At 41.6% G+C, this 20,940-nt stretch overlaps 1 protein-coding gene across 7 annotated transcripts in view; it reads left to right on the top strand.

Annotated features, from left to right (window-relative positions):
• UNK (unk zinc finger) overlaps positions 1-20,940 on the top strand; it is a 45,617-nt gene that overhangs the window by 10,898 nt on the left and 13,779 nt on the right. For 4 of the 7 annotated variants that reach the window (XM_030014527.2, XM_030014529.2, XM_030014524.2 and 1 more), the window contains exons 2-10: positions 7,826-8,035; positions 9,669-9,845; positions 10,288-10,418; positions 10,549-10,684; positions 12,251-12,368; positions 13,364-13,448; positions 15,339-15,481; positions 16,799-16,846; positions 17,711-17,911. In XM_030014527.2, the coding sequence (XP_029870387.1) occupies positions 7,826-8,035; positions 9,669-9,845; positions 10,288-10,418; positions 10,549-10,684; positions 12,251-12,368; positions 13,364-13,448; positions 15,339-15,481; positions 16,799-16,846; positions 17,711-17,911 (1,249 nt within the window). Of the gene's footprint in view, positions 1-7,431; positions 8,036-8,495; positions 8,603-9,668; positions 9,846-10,287; positions 10,419-10,548; positions 10,685-12,250; positions 12,369-13,363; positions 13,449-15,338; positions 15,482-16,798; positions 16,847-17,710; positions 17,912-20,940 lie in introns of those variants that run through there. The other 3 variants (XM_041123414.1, XM_041123416.1, XM_030014526.2) reach the window with 3 other exon arrangements.

Here is a 20,940-nt window from a genome sequence, read left to right as displayed (position 1 = left end):
TTACGGTAACGATCAGGTTACTGTTGAATATGACTGTTGTACTTGTTGGTGTGTTATCCTTAGCTTTCTGTAATCCAGCAGTTTGTATTTTAGCTTCTGCAGTACACACTATCCTTTAGCATTTATTTGCAAGCATCCAGCTCAGCTTTACTTGCTAAATCGATCAGATGCCTAGAAAAAGGAAAACTTGACTGCTGCCTAACTATTTCTGTAGCGAAAAGTGGGGGAGCTGTGGGCTATGGATGTGAGCAGTTGTCTTTCTGATCTAAGGTACACCAAGGTACACAACGAGTTATGTGAACTCTTAAAACAAAAAAACCTCCACAACCAAACAAGCCCAACTCCATGCATCTGTAATAAGTCTCTCCAACTCTCACTTTATTTGCCCTTAGACTGACATTATTGTCAAGCTCTAATGGAGAAGGGGAAATCTAACAGCTTTAAAATCACACAGTGCTGTCTGCTGTGTGACCTTTTTCCAGTTGATGGTTCAATTTATTTAGGTGATAAAGAAAACACTGAGGCATGTGAAGTCTATCTTCTTGACAGATGTGAGCTTACTGAAACTTTTTCCTCATCCTTTTTTCCTTCCCTGCATTCACAGTCAGCCTTTTGTTTTTATAAAGTGATCCATATATTTTTCTTTGAGATTTAAACGCTTTCTAATCTTTTCAAGGTTTACAAAACTGCACCTGGCTGTTGAGGTTATGGAAAGGCAGATAGAGTGATCATTGTTGAGATGTACTGAAAGAGATGTTTGCATTTTGTGTCAAGTGATGCATGGCATAGGCAAAAGCCTTGGTGTGAAGTGTGAGGGTTTGGTCAGATCTGTGAGGTTATTTACAAAAATACCATTAAATATGGAAAATGGGGAAATATCTAATAATGGTGAGCCACAGTAACTGATAAAGATTCCTGGTAAAACTTGGTCAGAACTTTTCCTGAAATCATGATGAAAACCTTCAAGGTTGCTGCTAAAAGTGTTTGTTATTGTTTGATATTCAGCAGTGATTGGTGTGAGGCTCTGTTTCAATATTAGATTACATCTGCCAGTAAGTAAAAAAAATATTGTTTATTGAAACAGACTTGTCTTAACTACTGCTCTTGTTAGAAGGATGCTAAACATTTCCGTGCAGAGGTTTAGGCAGGCTGTAAACGAGGCTGCTGGTAGTCTGCAGCTGTCGGTTGAGGGATTTGGTTGCCTTGTGTCCACCCCTGGGAACAAGGAACTACAACTCCTATGAAGTTAGATTGTTTGTTTGACTTTTTTCTCCCAAATCCCAAGAAATCTTGAGAGTCGAAGGCTATGTTCCCTGTCAGGAAGCTTGCTTTGCATTGAAATGCCAGCATTTTCTAAGATGTCATGGGAATGCTGGTATCAAACCCTTTCTCTGAATTATTTTGGAACAACACTATTCTTTAAATCCCTATTATTTCCTCCCCCCCCACTCCCCCCCCCCCCCCTTTATTCTGGAACATCTTCTTTGCCCTAAGAGCAAAAACTCCTAAGCAATGTCAGAACTGCATATCATGGGTTTTCTCTATCAGTAATGATATGTTAAACGAAAGGTGCATTAGCAGGATTTTTATTGAGTATCCTGTTGGAATAAGTAGATTCTGTCATGCACCACTGACTCATTTCAATTGGAATACCACAGTTCAGTAAAAGAAAATAATTGAGTCATGGGCTTCTTACTTAAAGTGTGTCTGATATCATCTTTTGCAATAAAATTTTATGAGGGTGAAATGAATTTAGAGAGCTGATTAAATATGGACAGCTCTTTTCCTCTTGTGGTGGGGTGGCTCTTTGAGCTTAAGAAGAAAATAGCAGTTTTGAAAATATTTTCAATAGATAAGCATTATTGAATTAGAAACATCTATATCCATGGTTAGATAGTCTCTCCTGGGTTTTGCAATGCTGCCTACTTTGCAGGCAGTCTGTTGGGTAAGCACACCCTGGTTTACTTCAGATAATTTTATCTGTGTTAGCTCAAACCACTAATTTAAACTTGAAAGCTAAGCTGGTGATTTCCCCCCCTCCCAAAACTGAATTAGGAAAACTTTCTCCATGCTGCTGTCTGGACAGATCAGTGCCAATAGGAACTTGCAGCAAAGGAAAGCTGATGAGCAGCTGAGAGCAGTGACCTCTGTCATTCAGGCTGCATTTTTCAGGAAGGATGTCTGTCTACAAGCGAGGTGAACTGGGACCACCTGAAACTTTACAAAGAGGTCTATGGCCTCATGCGGTCCTGTCTGAAACAGCAGGACATGACTGATATAAAACCGCTGGCAAAAGTCCCCAGCATTCCCATGTACTTCTGTGGCGATGAAATTAATACCTTTGCCGGTGTGATCCTCTGCTGAGAGAAGGCAGAGAGGACTAAAATAAATGGTAATGGCAGAAAAGCATTTTCTTCCTGATATCTGAAATTTTATCAGGAACTTAAGCCTTGGTTTAAAAAAAAAAAAAGCCGAAACCAAACACTTTCTTTGTAGATTTCTTAACTAGATTTGCCTCCATGTGCTGTTTTGGACAGCTGCTAGTACTAAGAATCTTTATACAGCCCTGAACTAGTATTCCTAATATCAGTGCTAATAATTAGGTAAAGTGTCCATACCAGGCTGGACTTTACAGAAATGACCAGAACCTGTGCTGTCTGAACATGGCCTGGGCTACCTTCTCTGGGTTAGTTTCTTGTGACCAAGGAGCAGCTGCAGGGATGGAGCCCTGCTGACAGCGGCCAGTGCTTTGAGTGGGGACCTGCCTGCTAGTGTAAAAGATGTCCATAGTTTACACTGGTCTAGCACCAGATAAACAGCACTGGTACCAATCGCTTAATGCGGGCCTTTACTAAGGGTGCTATAACATAGTTTCATGAGTGTAAACACACACCCACGTGTATGTGAAATCTAGATGATGTTGGATCTCACTATTTTCCTACATTTACAGACAGTGTCTTAGTCTGGATTAGCCAAATAATTATCTAATGGGTTTCTCTCTGGTGTCGTACTGCTGCAGAAGGTTCAGATCCTGTTTATGAACCTCGGTGCTCTCTTTGGGCCCAAGAGGAATTTTGGCAGAAAGGGGACAGACTGGGTGGAGCAAGGAGGGCTGCAAAGGAGAGGAGCTCGTCTTGGGGCCTATGTAAAAATTTCAAATAGTGCAAGCTATTTGGGTGTCACAAGCAAAGGAGGGCCCAGCTTTGCATTATGGGAGCAACAAGGGTTTGGAAGAGTTGGTTTTAATCCTTTCATTTCCATGGTCCTCAGTATTGTTTCTCTCCCCAGTGTTCTTGATCCCTCTGTTACAAAGCAGAGACTTCTCTCTTGGTGTCAGTGTCCATCTTCCAGTGATTTCAGGGAGTTTTGGGTAAGGCCTTTAATGAGGAATTTAGAACTCAGCTGTCTCTGTGCATTACCAGCATATTTTCCTGAATTGAGCTCATGCTGCTGCATGTGTGACTTATGTCAACTTTGGCAGGAAGTTTGCAGTCCTGGAACGCAGTACAGATGCAGGTATCCTCTAGGCTGAGCTGCTTGAGTGCACTGAGTGTGAACAGAGCCAGACCAGTAAAGCTGCAACAAAACAAGAGATCTCTGCAGCAGCAGGCAATGAATGTGACCAGGACAAGGCTGCAATTCTTGAGTTTAAAGCTTCTAGGTTAGCATTTCTTCTTGGTTTCTCTTTTTTTACCACCTCCTTTCTAGGTTTGAATTTTTTTTTATTTTATTTTATTTTGGTGGTAGTGTTTGGAAGTGCTGTTTTTTTCCTTTTCCCCTCATGTTTTTTCATGCAGCTCCCAGAGCAGATTGCTGCTCAATTCCTCCAGGGCAGAGGGGGAACTAGCTGCAATTACTAGCTGCAGATGTAAACACTTGCTGCTGTGTCCTGGAGAGTGGAGCTGCCACTGGCAATTAAAGACAGCTAGCAGTTTCCCCGCTAGTGTAAATTTTTGCAGAGAGTAATTACTGCCCCTTCCCACATCCCACCCCAGAGGAAGTGGAATTTCAGCAGCGTAGCATTGGGTTTTTTTCTAATACTTGCCGCTCCTGTCGGTCTCTGGTAGTTCCCAAAGCTAGTCTAAGAACCTCTCCTCTTGTCTTCTAGTGAAAGAAGCTTTCATTTCCAGTAGTGTCTGTCCTGTTCGGCAACAAGTCCAATTCAGGCTGTGGACTTTGATCTGCATTGTTCTGGCCAGTCTTGTCCTATTTGTTTAGAATTGCATTTGTCTTTGTTTAGTAGAACTCATAAATGATAACATTTCCTCCAGGAATTCAGGTGTTGCTGTTGATGTTAATGTAGTATCGGAAGAAGACTGTGCTACATGGTTTCCATTTTTAAAAAAATTATATGGGTTTGAAAATATGACATATACACACATACAAAAGAAAGTGCATGTAAAGTAGACCAATACAAAACTGATTAGTTTCACCTCTTTTGTTGTTTTGGTTTGGGCTTTTTTCTAGATAAATATAGAAGTAACTCCTATATAAAATGGGGGTAATAATTCTTATGCCTCTCATGTGGAGGCTGTAGAGTTTCCTGAGAGAGGAGTTGAGAAATGCAAGTTATCATTGCTGGATTTCCTTTTCCTGTACAGACACAGCGTTTGGCTGACATGCTGTGAAACGCGTACCAGTTATCAACATGTTTTCAGTTTCAAGGGTCGTTCCAAAATTCCTTTTCTCAGCTGTTCTGGGAAAAAATTTATAGAGACCATTGACACCAGAATGATCTGTCATGATAGTGTTTTGTGTGTTTTTGTTTAGAGCCTTTGCAAAGAGGCTACTGAAATATTAATAGCTTTCTGCTTTGTGAGACATCACATTGCGGTAGTGTGGTCTGTGTATCCTTTCTATGTTCCCAAAACACATGTGGTTTAGATGCCTTTCATATATTTTAATACAAAGTGGCTGGTTGAGTGGTCCATGCACTCCCAGAGGAGCCAAAACTCACTTCACGGATCAAGAAAATACAGGGCTGTAAGGCAATTTACCATTCAGGCTATTGTGGAGGAGGGTGATTTAAAATGTTATAGTGGCTTGAAAAAGAGAAAAACCCGAAGCAGTGATTGAAAGGCTTGAAATGACTGACTTAATGTGACAACTCTCCTTTCCTCTGTTGGGTCTGTTGCAGAGGTGATCATGCACAGTTAATGTGTTGTACGGAGCTCAATGGTACCTGTTTGCAGGACTTCTTTGAAATTAAGAGTGAGAGATCATTTATTTAATAGACAGCATTAAAGAATGAGTTTCTGATGAAGCAAGTTAGGTGTTAAACACTTTTCAGGTGAACCATTTACTTATGTAATTATCTTTCATTTACATTATAATAAATGTTTCTCCAGGGAGTTTAGCCAATCATGAAATGCAATTAATTTTCAAATGCTCTTCAGCAACAATTGACACTCCAGAGACCAAAATCCCTAGGCAGTGTGTACATTTTAAAACTCTCCTGCTAAAGGGAAGCTGTTTAAGCTGGGTTGATCATGCAGTTGTTAAATTCTAGGTTTTTAACAGTGTTTCTTGCATGTCTATCACTACAAGTCGGAGTGCTGGGCTTGATACCCAGGTTGTGTAGGCCTGGTATCTCCCCTTAGTTTCCAGAGCCTTGAAGAGGTTCAGGATGCTGTTCTTCAAATTAAGCCCAGGACGACTAACTTCAGTGAAGATGGAGGAGTTTAAATGCTCTTGGTTTCTGTCACAAACTCTGATTGCTGTACGATACTGGCCGGGGCATGTAGCCAGCTGTTTTGCAGTTTGTCTGGTATGTAAAATGGGAGTAACGTAAATCTCATGTCTCTAAGGTGTACATGGAGATGTATGGATAGAAGGGACTGGTTGGTGACTGTGTAGTATCTGTGGATGACAGGCGAAGTATCATGCTGCTTAAGTTTATTTATTTTAAGTTTTATTTTCTAACCTAAATGTTGTTACAGTCACTTTTGTTCTAAGTCTTACTAGTGTGCCGATAAAATAATCTGTGGAATTCCACCTTTTACAACTGTACGTAGTCCAACAGCTTAGTTTTTCAAGAATGGATTAATTTTATTGTGGCATTCAGTTTTCAGATGAATTGCTGCTGTGGTTGGAGTAGGGATCTCCATCTGAATGGAGCTGGCTTTTTCGAAGTGAAAAGGAACAAAGTGATGTTGTTAGCCCTCACCTACTCCAAACAGACCTGTTTCTGCACGCTGGCTCCGTTTTTTTTTTCTCCTGATGTTAAGCCTTGGGCCCCAATGTAGATACTGTTCCAGCCACGCTGGATTGCGGGGGACAGATGGGCTTGGGTTGAAAAGGGCTTACAGCCCCCTGCAGAGACTCTCCAGCCCTGAGGTTTGCAGATCCAAAGCAGTGGAACCTGCAAGTCTGGAGTATTTGGAGGCTGAAGAGGAGGAAGAGCTTTTATCCTTTCATGCTTGCAAAATCCAATGTAGGAAAGCTCTTGTCAGTGATATTCTCTCTTCATAGCAAACAAATGAAACCTCTTTGAATTTGTGCATTTTCCTGAGGCTTTCCCTTCAGCCAGGGGTAAAGAGGAAGGGAGGCTTTATTTACAGATGTTGCTTTCAGAATGAATCTAGCATGATGATATTATCTGTAAATACACCTTTGGGCATCAGACATCTTTTCATTTATTTAGAAACATGATAGAAAGATCGTCCAATATGGGAATGAATACTTTACAAATTCCTATACTCCGTTTTGTTGCCTTGGAGTACATATGCAGTTTAAAATGAGTCTACATTTGCTGTTATATCATCCTGTTGCTTCCAGCAGAATACTAGCACTTTTATTTTGACCAACAAATTTTGTTACTTGCTGTTTAAACTGACCTCTAAACATAAGAGACCAGAATGCTCTGGGCCGTCTGTGTTCTTGGAGGTGCCTCTGAGACTGAACCTGGTGGGATTCGGGTCTGAGCTACTTGAACTGTTCATATGTTCCCTATAAATACAGGGCAGCTAGTGGGTTTCAGGCAGCGTGGATTTTGTAAGCACCTACACACAGATCACAGTCAGATCATTATGTTGATCTAAACCATTTTGTAATCCTCTACAATCTGGGTTTAGAGACTGTTATTAGTGTCACAAATAAAAGCTTGTGACTTCTTTAGTTCTCGGGATAAAAGACGACACGTACTTTCAGAGAATTACATATTAAAATTAAAACAACATAAACGTGCAGGACTTTGAGGATAGTTATCCTGCTTTTTCAAGACTGAGTCCTGAATTCACAAGATTGCAAGAGAGAAATTGATTAATTTTAATTTCATAGTCAATCATGTACTGAAGAAGCCAAGTTAAACCAGGAGGATGAAGTGTGAAAGAGTCTTTTAAAAATCTTTCTCTCTCAGTAACTTGAAGCTTTAAACATGGCTTCAAGGAAGTGTATTCTTTTTTTTTTTTTTTTTTAACTGAATATATAGGAAGGAAACCTCCTTTTGCCCAGATAGGTCACAGATTTAGAGATAGAAGTGGATAGAAAGGTACTTAAGAGTTCTATTTTCTCACAAACTATTTTCTAAGCTCTTGAAAAGCCTCTTCAAAATGATACAGAAAGGCACAATAGAAAACAGTTTCAGCTATTGTTAGCATTCATGTTTGTGTTAACTGGCCTGGTAACTGGTATCTTCCCATTACAGACAACCAGCAGCTTCCAGCCTCCATTATTAAGAGCGAAAGCAGGGGAGGGTGTGGGAAGGACAGCAGGCATCTCTGTGATGGATGCGGCTCGGTTTGGCCTGGACTCTGCAGGGTGATTGGATATTGCCTCTGACCAGCATCCTGGTCCTAATCTCCTGCTGTTGGATTTCTGCCTGCAGTTACCTGAAGGAGTTCCGCACGGAGCAGTGTCCTCTTTTCGTGCAGCACAAGTGCACTCAGCACCGGCCCTACACTTGCTTCCACTGGCACTTTGTCAACCAGCGTCGTCGCAGATCTATCCGCCGCCGGGATGGTACATTTAACTACAGCCCTGACATTTACTGTACCAAATATGACGAGACCACAGGAATCTGCCCGGAAGGAGATGAGTAAGTAAAGACTGCACCCTGCTTTTCAGGCATTAGGCTTTTGGGATCAGTCCAGGTGATGATTCCAGCCAGTTCTTGTAGAGATGAGGCAAGTCAGCAGTAAAGCAGCTTTGTAACATACGTAACATGAGAACAGATGTAAAAACTGTAATAGCAACCCATGTGCTCCAGGCCTGCTGCAGAGATGATACTATGGGTCACTTAGATGGGAATTCGCCTCTTGCATCGTTCACTGTCCTCATGAGCCTTGGCATCTTCAGAAAAGTTGAGGTGGGAAAAACAGCTCACTGACGAATGGGCTCAGAAAGTCCCTGCCTGTCAAATAATAGCTCTTGCTCACTAGCAGGGTAGCTTAGTTTTTAACAGATTGAAGAAAGAGGAGGAGCTTTGTCGTCTAGTCTGCCCCCTGAATTATCTATCCCCAGCTTTTTAAATTGTATCAGTTACTTGCCAGTTTATTTTGTCTTCCTGAACTTTTAAGAAGCCAGTAGGGAAATGACAGGTACCCAGAATAAGGCAACATGAGGAAGAGTTTGTCTTATTGGGTCTTCTCTCCCTATGACTGTGGTAAGTTTAACTGGAGCAGAGATGCAAGTGTTTCTGCTGTGCATGTGGCAGACACCAGCAATTAAAGGGTTAACCCAGTAATATAATTTTAGCCACATGACAGATATGGAAGAATAAATAGTGTAGCCAAACTGTGGTCAAATATAGGGAGTGTTTTATATAGAGATGCTATAGAAAGATGGAATTTCAGTTCCCTTTCACGGTGCCAGTATAAACACACAGAAAAATGCTATTTATTGGGAAAACAATTTTTTTTTTTTTATTACCCGATTAAGTAAAGAACTTGTGACTACAGCAGGATGGAATAATCCCCCAGCCTGAAGCGTCAGTTTCAATACTTTCTTCGTTGTTAGAAAAGAACTGGAAGGGACTGGAAATAAGATATGTGGGGGCTTTGGCTTCTAGATCACTGGTTCATATCTCGCTCAAACTCTGAATGAAAACTGTTGCCATCTCGGAACACTCTGCTGATTTTTAGCTTGATGCTGCAATATCTAAACTTTACCTGTTCCATCTTGGTCTTTTTTTAGTTCTCAGTGTAGATTATTCTTTTTCTGCCTAAGAGGGGAAACAAAACATAAGTTAAAATGGTAGTGTTGTAATTCTCCTTTCTTGTCCTGTGCTCTGCATAAAGGATGCATCTGGCTATAGATAGACTGTCACAGCCCTGTAGGAGTACATCAGCAGGAAACAGTAACAGCACGAAGTCTAGATGGGCTGCTGAGGAAATGGTATGTGCCATGTGATGTCCCTTCAATCATGACTAGTATATCAGAACACCTTGACAGTGTCCTTGCTCTACTCCAGATCCCTGGCAGTCACTACACTAGAATAATAAGCTGCTGCTGGCTTAATAATCCAGTCGTCTTTTTGGGAGGGAAACTATTATATACTGAGTAGTGACAGGTTTAGGGGTTCTGTGTAGTGTTGGAAGGCGCAGTATAAGAGAAGGGGCAGAGTTAGCAAAGGTGTTAGCTGCAGCATCCTGTATCGGCAATATGTCTTCTGGTAGTGTTGAGTCACCTGTGTGACTAAACTTTGTTCTTCCCCTCCTTCTGTACCTTAGATGTCCCTTCTTGCATAGAACTACTGGAGACACAGAGAGGAGGTATCACTTGCGCTACTACAAAACTGGAATCTGTATTCATGAGACAGACTCCAAGGGAAACTGCACGAAGAATGGAGTCCACTGCGCATTTGCTCATGGGCCCCATGACCTACGCTCTCCAGTGTATGACATCAGGTTAGTAGAGGTTGGGACTGTAAATGAAAAAGGTAATTTCTGTACCCAAATGAAAAGTCAGATGATTGACGGACAGTACTACTTCAGCATGAAATGCTTAGGGTTGGGGTGATGATATATGCGTTCCTAATAAGACAAATCTACAAAATCTCCACGGAGGATACTGAAAATGGGGGAAGGGACCACAGTTTAAACGAGCTGTGCTGTGGTTTGGAGTCAGATTGGGGGGGAGGGCCTCAAAATAACACATCTGGAATTCCCAGGGAATGAAGAACATGTATTGCAGTTGCTGTTCAACTAAAGATGTTCTGACAAAAAAATGCATGAATGAAATGCACCCGCTTAGGAGTTGTTAACATGCTCCAGTATGTCAGTTTTTATACACATTTATCTGTCTCTTCATCTGCTCAGTCTGTATGTTCATTTAACTCTGTCCACAAAGGGAGCTTCAGGCAATGGAGGCTTTGCAGAATGGTCAGACTACATCAGAAGGTGGCATAGAGGGTCAGTCTGCAGTCGCTGCTAGCCATGCTATGATAGAGAAAATACTCAGTGAGGAGCCAAGGTGGCAAGGTGAGTGTCACTTAGGGTCTGTGGGGCTGGGAATGTCTGGTGTTTGTGGAGTGCCTGCTCCTGTCAAAAGCTGTTGTATAGTAAATATAGATCATGGTCATCTCCCACTAACTGGTTGCTTCTTTTGCAGATACAACATATGTGTTGGGAAATTACAAGACAGAACAATGTAAGAAACCCCCCCGTCTCTGTCGCCAGGGTTATGCCTGTCCCTACTACCACAATAGCAAAGACAGAAGAAGAAGCCCAAGAAAACACAAATACAGGTACCGCAGTCCTGGATATTGTATTTCCCAGCTGAGTGGTGAGGTGTAGTAGAAATGTGTAACAAAGGATCTAGGATTTTGTCCGCTAGATAGCTTTTTAGTGTGTCTCCAAGGCCTGTACTGACAGATGTGATGGACTGTTATTTCTGCCTAGGAGAAGGGTAACAAATTAAACAAGGAGTTTTCCTGTATATAGGAACTCTGATAAATGACTGTTGCTAAATCATGTTACAACACTGATTTTTATAGCAAACAGAACCTGTGTCTGGCTTGCCCTTACCATATAAACTCCTGCTTTAGAAAGCAGTGCAGGAAAAAGAAAACAAAAGAAAGTTTTAATCCCCATCTAGAAACAAACTCACACAACAGTGTTTTCATGGTAAAGGATTCAGAATCATCAAGCTGTTTGTTGTGTGTGCCTGGTGATGGGAATCGTGAGGCACAGTGTGACCAGTACTGTAGCTGGACATGCATTCCTAACCAACTGCTAAAGACTGTGCTTTTGAGGCACCAGGGTGTTCTCATCACTCAGCTGTCGCTGGATTTTTCAGCATGCAGTGTCTCCCTGAACACGTTTCATCCAAGTTATAGGCCCTCATTTCCTCCAACACAACAGAGCTTTTGTTGTGGTCTCAGTGGGGCTTTTCCTTAGTTCCTTTTTGAAAAACATAAGAGCAGACCAGAAAGCCAGGAGAGAAAATACCATGGATGTTCTTGCTTCCCTTCCCCACCCCCAACATTCACAGAAATTTTTTAATTGGCACCGAAGTCCCGTATTTAAACAAATAAAAATCAAAGGAACACTAATCCCAACACTTTCAGGAGAAACAGAAACACTAAGCCAGTATTCAGGCAGCAGCTATGTGCTTTCTGACCCTGCCTGGGCCCTTTGGGAAGGGAAGAGGTGAAACCTTCTCCCCTCCGGATCTCCACTCACTTCTGTGTTGCTTTCCCCACCCCCAGCTGATGTGGCTGCCTTTCATGCAGGCGGCTGCTGCTGCTGTCTGCTTCCCTCTGCTGTTGTTTGAGGGAATGGTTAAGAGCATGAAGAGCAAGGGAAGTAGGTCACGACAAAAATTCAGAACTGGGAAAAAGAACTGTTCCTGGCTGGGAGAAAGAAAATGGACTTGCCTTTTCCCCAGTGACCTGACTCAGCCCCTTTTCCACATGGCCATACTATAACCCTGGTAACATACCACTGTAAGGGTATTATGTGTTTTAGGATTAGCCAATTAACTTATTAACTTTCTATGAATGTACAGTTCCAAAACAGAAACCAGACCCAGCATTTCTGACACTAATCACATCAGCTGCTAATATTGTTAAGTTATGTTGGTTCAGGTTGTATTCAGTTTCAGACGGAGAGTTAAGCCATGTTTCTTTCATTGGGAAATTGGAAGGGGAAGAAGATGCAATAGCAGCAGGGTGGGGGCTGGGGAAGCAGCAGCCAGCCAAACAGATTGTACAGCTGAGGGTGGGCAGCCAAACCTGCCTCCTGATGGAGGAAGCAAAGCTCGAAGCACGTTTGTGAGTCTGATGCATTCTCCTGCCACCTTATTTACACAGATCTTCGCCATGTCCCAGTGTGAAACATGGAGATGAGTGGGGAGATCCCAGTAAGTGTGAAAATGGAGACTCATGCCAATACTGCCACACTCGCACAGAACAGCAGTTCCATCCAGAGGTAGAGTAACCTGCTCACTCCATTTGGTAGCTGACCAGAAAAGCAAAAGCATTCTAGTCCTGTGAAGTAAATTAGTGTGCCAGCTGGGAGAGTATGTGGGCTGCTTGCAGTGTGGTCCTAGGCTATAGAGAAACTGCATGTTGGAAGTAAGCTGAAAATCAGCTGCTTTACAGGGGTCCCTTTTCATTAGGTAGACTGTATGGGAGGAGGTAAGAAAAGTAGGGGAAAACCCAAGCGTAAGAGCAGTCTCATGTATGGGGGTCCTTTTGAAAGCATGATGTGGGTTTGCTGGTAAGCATACAGCATCTGTTTCCTTGAGGTTAATTCTTGGTTAATGGTGAACGCACTAAACCATAGATACCCGTGAACTGGTGCTAAAAACCACCAAGCTTTTAGTTGTGAGCATGCCCAGAGCATTCCAATATCCTTACAGAAATTGTAATTAAGACCTTGTCCTAGTCTGCTTCATGTTACAGTGTTGAAAAGCTTTGTTGAGCCTGTATCGGCAAAGTAACCATTGTCACCGCCTGTCAAACTGGGGGGAAGGGGAATAACCCATTTCCTACAATCATTGTCAATGGTTTGTTATTTTCCTTGCAAACATGTGGCTGTAACTTTCTGTGCTGTCATCTGTCAACTGTTTCCTACCTTTTACTATTTGTAATATCCATGGAGCTTCCAGTGAGACTGAGGGACTTTATGGCAAATGGTGACCTTTGGGTGAGCTGATGTGTGATGGGTTTTGGGTGAGTTCTAGCTGTGATGGGCATATTCTGGTGTTTCCATAACTATAGCGGGTTTTCCTTACTTGGAAGCAAAGCACTGAAATGGTCACCCTGAACTCTGCTGGCCTTTGCGCCTCTTATCTGTGTTCCTGTCTTGCTGTCGAGTCTCTCCGTAGTACTTTTGTACCTGGGCTGCCGGTCACTGTTTTTTTTCCTATTCATGTCTGGTTTTTTTGTTTTTTTTTGTTTTTTTTTTTTTCCCATCCTTAGATCTACAAATCCACCAAATGCAATGATATGCAGCAGTCTGGCAGCTGTCCCCGAGGACCCTTCTGTGCCTTTGCACATGTAGAACGTACGTGGGCTGCTTCTCTCGTCTTTCATCGATATTTGAGCTATGGAGAGCTTCTGGCCAAAATAGATAGTTTAAAATATAGGGCTGCTAAACTAGAGCTTCTGTGAAGGATTTTCAAAACCAAAGTATTAATTTTGATAATTCCTGTAAAACCATGCTAGTGTGGGAGGTGTTGGCAGAGCTGAAGGCAGTAGGTAGTCTGTAGGACTCAGCCCTTAGCTCTCAACTGCACTGTCTCTTGAAGTATCTCCCTCTGTTCCCTCTCGCTTGCTCAGTGTAGGAGGACGGAAACAGAGAAAGCTGCTTCTCTTCTGTACGTGGATGAACTGTACCTAGCTAAATTGTAAAGTTTTGTATTTTAAAAAGCTGAGGATAAAATTGCTAATTTTAGGTAATATATTGATCAGTTTTAAAAATTAAATACTATTTTACTATTTAAGAAGTTTTGCTTAGAGTTTGATTCTTTAAGTCAGGTTGGAGAAGAAAAATATGCAGCTTTTTTGTCCGCTTTTCCTCAGATCATCTTTTTCTCAATAGCTCCCTGATTTATGGGGCATTATTTCAATCCTCACTTTCATCAAATGTAAACTAGTGATGCTGTTTTGGTTGTGGGAGTTCTATATTCAGGTGGGTACTAACATTCATAGATAAATGGTTAGCTCCTGGTCCCATGGCTCCTACTCAGTTTCTGTACTCCAGTCTCACTGTTGAATTTGCAGCAATTAGAGCAGGTTACTCGGAATTCAATAGATTGGCTCTGATACTGGTCACTACATGACCTTGAGCAAATCTCTTTGATATTTGATTATCCTTTGTAAATGGTAGAATTAGTAACTGCTGCCTTTGTCAAGGAATGGTGAGAGTAAATTCTCTACAGGTTATGCAGTTCCTTTTATAGGAAGCCTTGTCAACAAGCAGTAGTTATAGCTAGAGCTGTGGGCTATAATGGCCCAAAACATAGTGATGCAACTACACAGTATGATCCAACAAGCTGAAGAGAGAATGAAATCTTGATAAAGAAACAGCGTTTAGCAAACTCCCTTGTGTATAACATAACATTTTTGTTTAGGAGATGCCTTATTCCTAACAAGGTTACTGCACTTGATACTATACTGCTTTAAAGCCAGAGTAACATTCTGTGGCACTTAGGTCATTCCAACAGGATTACTTCTTGTGCTGTCTTACGGAATTGTAGCTTTTAGTCCTTTCTTAGCAAGGTGAACACTGAGGGCCTAATTCAATTAAAATAACAGGAGACTGTTTATCGTATCTGCTCTTAGCATGAGTTTTGCTGATTATTAGCAAGAAATGTGTTGAAACCAATACTTTAAAGATATTGCGATACAGGCATAGTGTCAGTTATATGGTTTTTGTAAAGATGCTGAGTTGTGTTAGATGTAAATACTACAAGTCTACAGCATCTCCACTTTACCTTTCAAGCCAATGACACTTTCTTTTTGTGTATGCCTTTCTATGTATGTTACTTTTTTTTTTATAATGGTTTGTACTGAGCACAGATGGAAACTTATCTCCCTCAGCTGATTATAATGCACCCATCAACTTTGTGCCTAGCAATGAAGGAAGCTCTGCTTAGTTCAAGACAGCTGAATGAATAACACGCAATTCATGCAGGGAAGATAATTTTGGAGCAGTGTTAATGGACTAAAGAGCAGCACAGTGTACAAGTGATGACAGTAACAATGTAAGGAATATTAGATAAGTAGTAGCTGTTTGCCAGATAAGGTTTCTTCTTGCTTCTATACTTACAAGTAGGGGCTTGTGGAATATTTCTTCTCAAGAATATCTAGGTGTTCTTGTTCCTAAATGTCTTGTGGTCTGTTGCAGTCGTACAGCTTTGAGTAACGTTCTGTGTGCTTTTATTTCTTCCAGAGCCTGCGCTCAATGAAGACTTACAGCAATCCTCGGCTGTGTCTAGCCCGACACAGACAGGCCCTGTGATGTATATGCCATCGGCAGCTGGTGATTCTGTTCCAGTCAGCCCTTCCAGTCCACATGCCCCAGACCTTAGCAATGTATGTAGCACTGTGGAGAAGCCTTGTCTATATTTTATAAATTTGGGTTTCTCTGTATCACTGTACTTCTTTCTCCCAAGAAGAGAAATCTTGATTATCCAAAAGCCCAAAGGATATAGCATTTTTCTTTTAGATCTCAGCTCCACACTTTTCAGAGGGGATCTATTTGCTTGGAACATACAATTCAGTGTCTTTAGTATTGTCCTCTCATCTATAAAATTTCTAAGCCTTCCCTTCTGTGCAGAGTTTGTTGATGTACTTTCAGGAAAGTGCAATACATCCGCACATGAAGTCCAACTCCTTCCTGTCTGGAGGTACATATTGGGCTTAATTTCCAAGTACTCTCATTAAAGGCTGTGAGCCAATAACGTCTAAAGTACATAACTACAATCGAGTTTGTTTACATATGTAATCTCAGAGGCTTAGCCTGTGCGTATTGTGTGTTGCATTGTAGGATATCCTTGATTCCCTCCCTCTCCTACTTCTGGAGATAGTTAAACTCTGGAATATGTTTGAGAAATGCCCAGACTGTTGGTAGTACTTTATTTTTAGTTGAACATGCAAGAAGGGAGATCTTTAAATGCTGAAGAGATACACACAGACATATAAGACAACCATGGAATGCTAGACCACTTCATTTTTGCTGAGATTTTTTTTTTTTTTTTTGTCCATTAAGTCTGTCTTGTTTGCACTACTGTTGATAAGGTGTTCAACCTTTTCAAGTGGTTGGTCGAGGTTTCGAGAAGGTAAAATGACATGAGTTTAACTCATTTGAAACTGGTCAGAATGAGGTGAACTCATTTAGGACCTCTGTTTGATCTTATTCCTCCTCTTTGAAAAGAGAAGCTGATAGTTTTATTTTATTAGTGCCAAAGCCAACCTAACAGTTCATAGTTCTCCTGAATTTGATTGCGGCTAGAATTCCAAACAGATCTTGAGAAGTCTGGACATAATATTTTCTCTCACTAACACTGTGGAAAGCAGTAAAAAATAAACCCCCTTCATCTTATGAATGTATCATCTAAATTCTCTGGAAACTGCAGTGAAATTGAAGGTATCTTCCACTTAATAGACCATTTAGGTCTTTTCTATCTCAAGCTCTTAGTCTTTTAAACAGTCTTTCCTAATCCTTGGATGTATGCCAAACAGCAACACATGTCTTTCTGTGACTTCATCACTCCACAGGGCATCTGCATGTAGCTTGCAAACAAATATGGCTTTGCTGGTGATCATTTTACATGATGAATTAATCAGAGAAAAAGGTCCCTCTAGCAGCCAGCCTCACATGGCCTGTTCTGTTTTGTATTTGTACTGTAGGTGTGGAATAAATCAGGAACTCTGCCAACTAGCCCCACCTCCACCACAGTGAGTAGTATCTTTGCGACTGTAGGGAAGCATGGACAGCAGAATGTCTGTATAAAAATAAAATCAAAACATTGTAGGATGTTCCTTCTTTCTAATGCCAGCCCAGACTGTGCCACATTTGAACCTGTGGTAGCAGTAGCTGTCTAAATGATGTCTGAAGCACAGTCGTGCTTGCCAGTGCAGGCAAATAATTTCTTGTCCCAGAGAAATGGGGTATCTGCATTGATCCAGGTAGGCGCTTTCTCTAAAACTCATCTTAATCTCCTTTGCTGCTGTCTGTGGCTTCATCTACAGTGCAAAACTAGCCTTGTTGCATGTGATTGTGATCCCTGGTATTAGTCTAAAGAATGGAACTGTTGGAAATCCTTGGGTTTTTTAATGCAGCTGTTGATACTTGGCTTGTGCCTGCATTAAAACTTTCATATTTCCAACTGGAAAGCAAAAGATACAGTATTACACGTAGCTCAGATATGCTTGGTTGTTCTGACTGCCATAGCACCTTTCTGGGCTTCACACTACTATTCAGAGTGCAGACAGGATCCACTGTGGCCTAAGGAAAGTGAAGAGAGTTTTGGTCAGGTTTGGAAACTTGATCAGTCACATCTGAGGCCTCAAAAAGAATAAACGTCACTAGAGCTGTAGTTTGGTTTTTAGAAGACTGCACTCCAGTACGAAGTAATGACAATAAAACCATAATTGTGGGACTATAAATCCAGTATCTACTGGAGCTTTTTCCTGGTTTTTAATTACTGTTTACTGGAAGCTTGTATGCTTGTGTTGACTGTCAGACTGGGATGCCTCTCTCCTCTTCGAGTTGTTGCTACTGGCTAGCTGTACTTTCCTGACACTTGTTCCTTCTATTAGATTCTTTGTAGGAACAGCAGTCTCGGAAGCCCATCTAATATATGTGGGTCTCCTCCTGGTGCCATTGGAAAGCCACACAGCTTGGAGACCATTGGTTTTCCTCCAGACTCAGTAACAGCAGCCGGCAGCTACAAGAAAGCACCGGGGTTTGAGCGAGAAGATCAGGTGGGGGCCGAGTATTTGAAGAGTTTCAAATGCCAGGTTAGTAGGGAATATTGGCTGGAAGAGTTGGGGGGATGAGGAAGGATGAGAAATTGCCCAGTCTAGCTCGAATGTATTTTTATTTTTTAAGGAACAGAAATGACAAACCACTATTCTCATTAGCAGTTCTCAGATCTCTGCTGTTGCTTTCAGCCTCCCTTCCAGTCTCTTCCATCTTACATCTGTTCTTGTCTGCCTAGCTGCCATCACACGCTCAGTTTGTAGAAGTCGAGCTGCTGCTTGTTTTCCTAATCCCTCACAACTTCTGTCCTGTGTTGACCCTGACTAGCTTCCCACATATCACTTTTGCTCTTTCTTTTTCCTTATTTAGGTCCTTGCCAGAAGTTGCTGTTTCTCTTGCTGTATTGTCTCATGGAAACTCATCCTTCCTTCTCTGTTCTCACTCCGAACTCTTACCTTGATCTCCGTGACTTGGTTTGTCCTCTGTTTTCACCATTCATTTCTCCGGTGTATTAAAAATGTCATGTTAGTTCTCTCTTGCTTCTCTGGCTTTATCATTCTGATCCTTGACTCTCTCCTGTGGCTTCTGTATTAAATTTGAATTCCTCATTCTCATTTGAAGAACCCTCTGCAATCTTACCCAACCCACATCTCTAATGACATTCCCTGTTATCCCTTTTGGATATCCCAGTCTTGCCTTGCTGCTTCCTCAGTCTTCTCCTTCTTGGTGTCATGCCTTATTCAGACTGCTCCCTAAGCCTAGAACAGTCTCTTCCATCTCTTCTGCCACACATGAGCTTTTCCACAGTCAACTTCTTGCTGTGAATTTCCTTTCTTGATGTTGCAATTAATAGGTTCTCTGCACCATCCCTTTCAAGTCAGCTGAGTCCAACCCAGAGCTTGGGTGTCAGTTTTTATTCCTCACTGGGTTTGTAAATGTAATAGAACAACATCTCAATTTAGGGGAAGAAATAGCTACTTTTATGAAGAGGTGCCTGCAAAAATATTTCCTGCAAATTCTTTAAAAAAAAAAAAGAAAAGAAATACAAAAAGGAATAAAAATACCTGGTCTACGTTGCTTGAAAACAGAGATGACAAGAAGTGCTGCTTTCAACCTGGCTACGTTTTAACTCTTGTCTGTAATATTAAAGAAGCTAGCCTTAATAAGCTTATACTGCTTCATTAGTATTGCACTGCTGTGAGAAAACAGTGGAAATATCCCGTCCAGACAAGATCTTGCATAAAGTAGTTGGACTTAGAAGCAGACTCTGTGGGTTTTATTTATTTTTACAACTTTGGGAAAATATGACCAAACTTTGCAGTAGGACAAGTCTTGAACACTGTTTAGTCTAATTAAAATGATTTAGTGACAAATACAGATTAAGCTATATGCATGTGCTCTTTCTTGTAAATGCTTCCATTGTCTTGCTTAATGTGGATGTGGCTTAGGAAATTGCAAATTGATGCAACGCGTCTTTGGGGGTAGAGAGCAGACCATGCTGTGATCCTGGCACTTCTTGCGGGCACAGCAGCTTGTAGCAGTTGTTTAGAAACAAAAGAAAAAACATGTGCTCGTTCTCTGTTGCCTCTGCTGCAAAGGAGGAGTGAACCCAAAGCTGAAGGACTGAGAGAACCCCTGTTTCCTGCCAGCAGAGGCAGGTTGCCAGGGAGGCCCTGCTTTGGAGAAAATGGGCAGCAAGCCTAAGCCAGGGGAAAGGGGATGGAGGATGAATAGGACTCTTAAAAGGAGGGCCAGATGATGAGCATTTGTGTCTGAAGTCCAGGCTGTGCTACAAAGATACTGTATTCAGGTAGCTTCTTACTTATGTGGCTTTAATTAAGCAAAAACCTGTGTTTAAATGACTGGAATAAATAGCTATTAAGATATAGACGGAAGTAATCACAGTTGCCTTACGCTAGGCTTCTACAGACAAAATTAGGTGTCTCATAAGTGTCCTGATTTAATTTTCTTTTAACCTATAATTACATACTCTTAAAAATCCTCTGTAATTCCCTTTGGCTGCAGTGGGCACCAGAGATTCTCATATACCCTGTAAATTAGAGTAATAATTAGGCATTTACCTTTGTTCAGTCATATTTGAAGACTTAAGAGACACTCTGGCTCAGCTCTGCAATAGGCTTGTCATTTTTCCTCTGTAGAACTAGTACAAATAGTTTCTATCTTATTAGAATGAAAAATGCACCTTCTGTGTTAATAGGTTCCACATAGTTTGTGGTAAGGCTGAGCCAGCAGTTAAAGCTAAAAATACTTTTCCTCAGTCCCGAAAGATTTAGCAAGCTGGAAAAATGCTGGCTGCACTGGAAGGACTTGAGTGTCACGACCAGGAGGTGTTCCTAAGTCCTGACGCACAGTACAGTGGGTTTGTTCCATGCTGGTCAGAAAACATTCAGTTTCACTCGTAAATTATGTCCCCTGTTTTCTTCCCTGACTGCAACAGAGTGAGCGGGAGAATTTCAGCCTGCCCTTTGAATTTCTGTCTTGCTGTATGCCCTTTTTAACATTATTCAGAGCTAAAGGAGACTGGCTTAGAGGTGACAGTCAGTTTGCTCCATTTTTCACTGGTGTTATATGAATTCAAGGCAGTGGGAATTGGGACTAGCTTAGAAATTTGTTCACTTTTTCTCCTCCTTAAAGAAAAAAAACCTTCCAATAAGACTTAACTGCACCAGAACCAGCTAGCTACATTGGCAGGAAGCCTCTCAGTGGGGGGGGGCATGGTTGCGTATGTGCCTTCACTTTAGCTGCTGACGTCTGTTGATAGCACATCTTGTGTTCAGATGAGTGTCAAACAGGGTAGGGATGTGTTGGATAATGTAGCAGGCGTGTTATCAGACACACACAGATGCACTAACGTAATGCATCTATTGCACACAAAGGAAAACAAGCCTGATCGGTTCAGTGGTAGTTTTGCTGTATGTAAATGCACTGTATGTTGTTCAGGGAAGTGTGAGAGAATGGTACCTACCACAGAAGGATCTTTGCGTCCATATCTCAGCTGCCTGTTTGCCAGGCTTTGACCTTCCCATCTGGCCATAGGCGTACAGCT

This window comes from Aquila chrysaetos, chromosome 5 (genome assembly GCF_900496995.4).
Source record: "Aquila chrysaetos chrysaetos chromosome 5, bAquChr1.4, whole genome shotgun sequence".
In the NCBI taxonomy this organism is placed as follows: Eukaryota; Metazoa; Chordata; class Aves; order Accipitriformes; family Accipitridae; genus Aquila; species Aquila chrysaetos.
The sequence above is the reverse complement of the archived record's forward strand: the minus strand, read 5'-3'. Positions and strand labels throughout refer to the sequence as shown.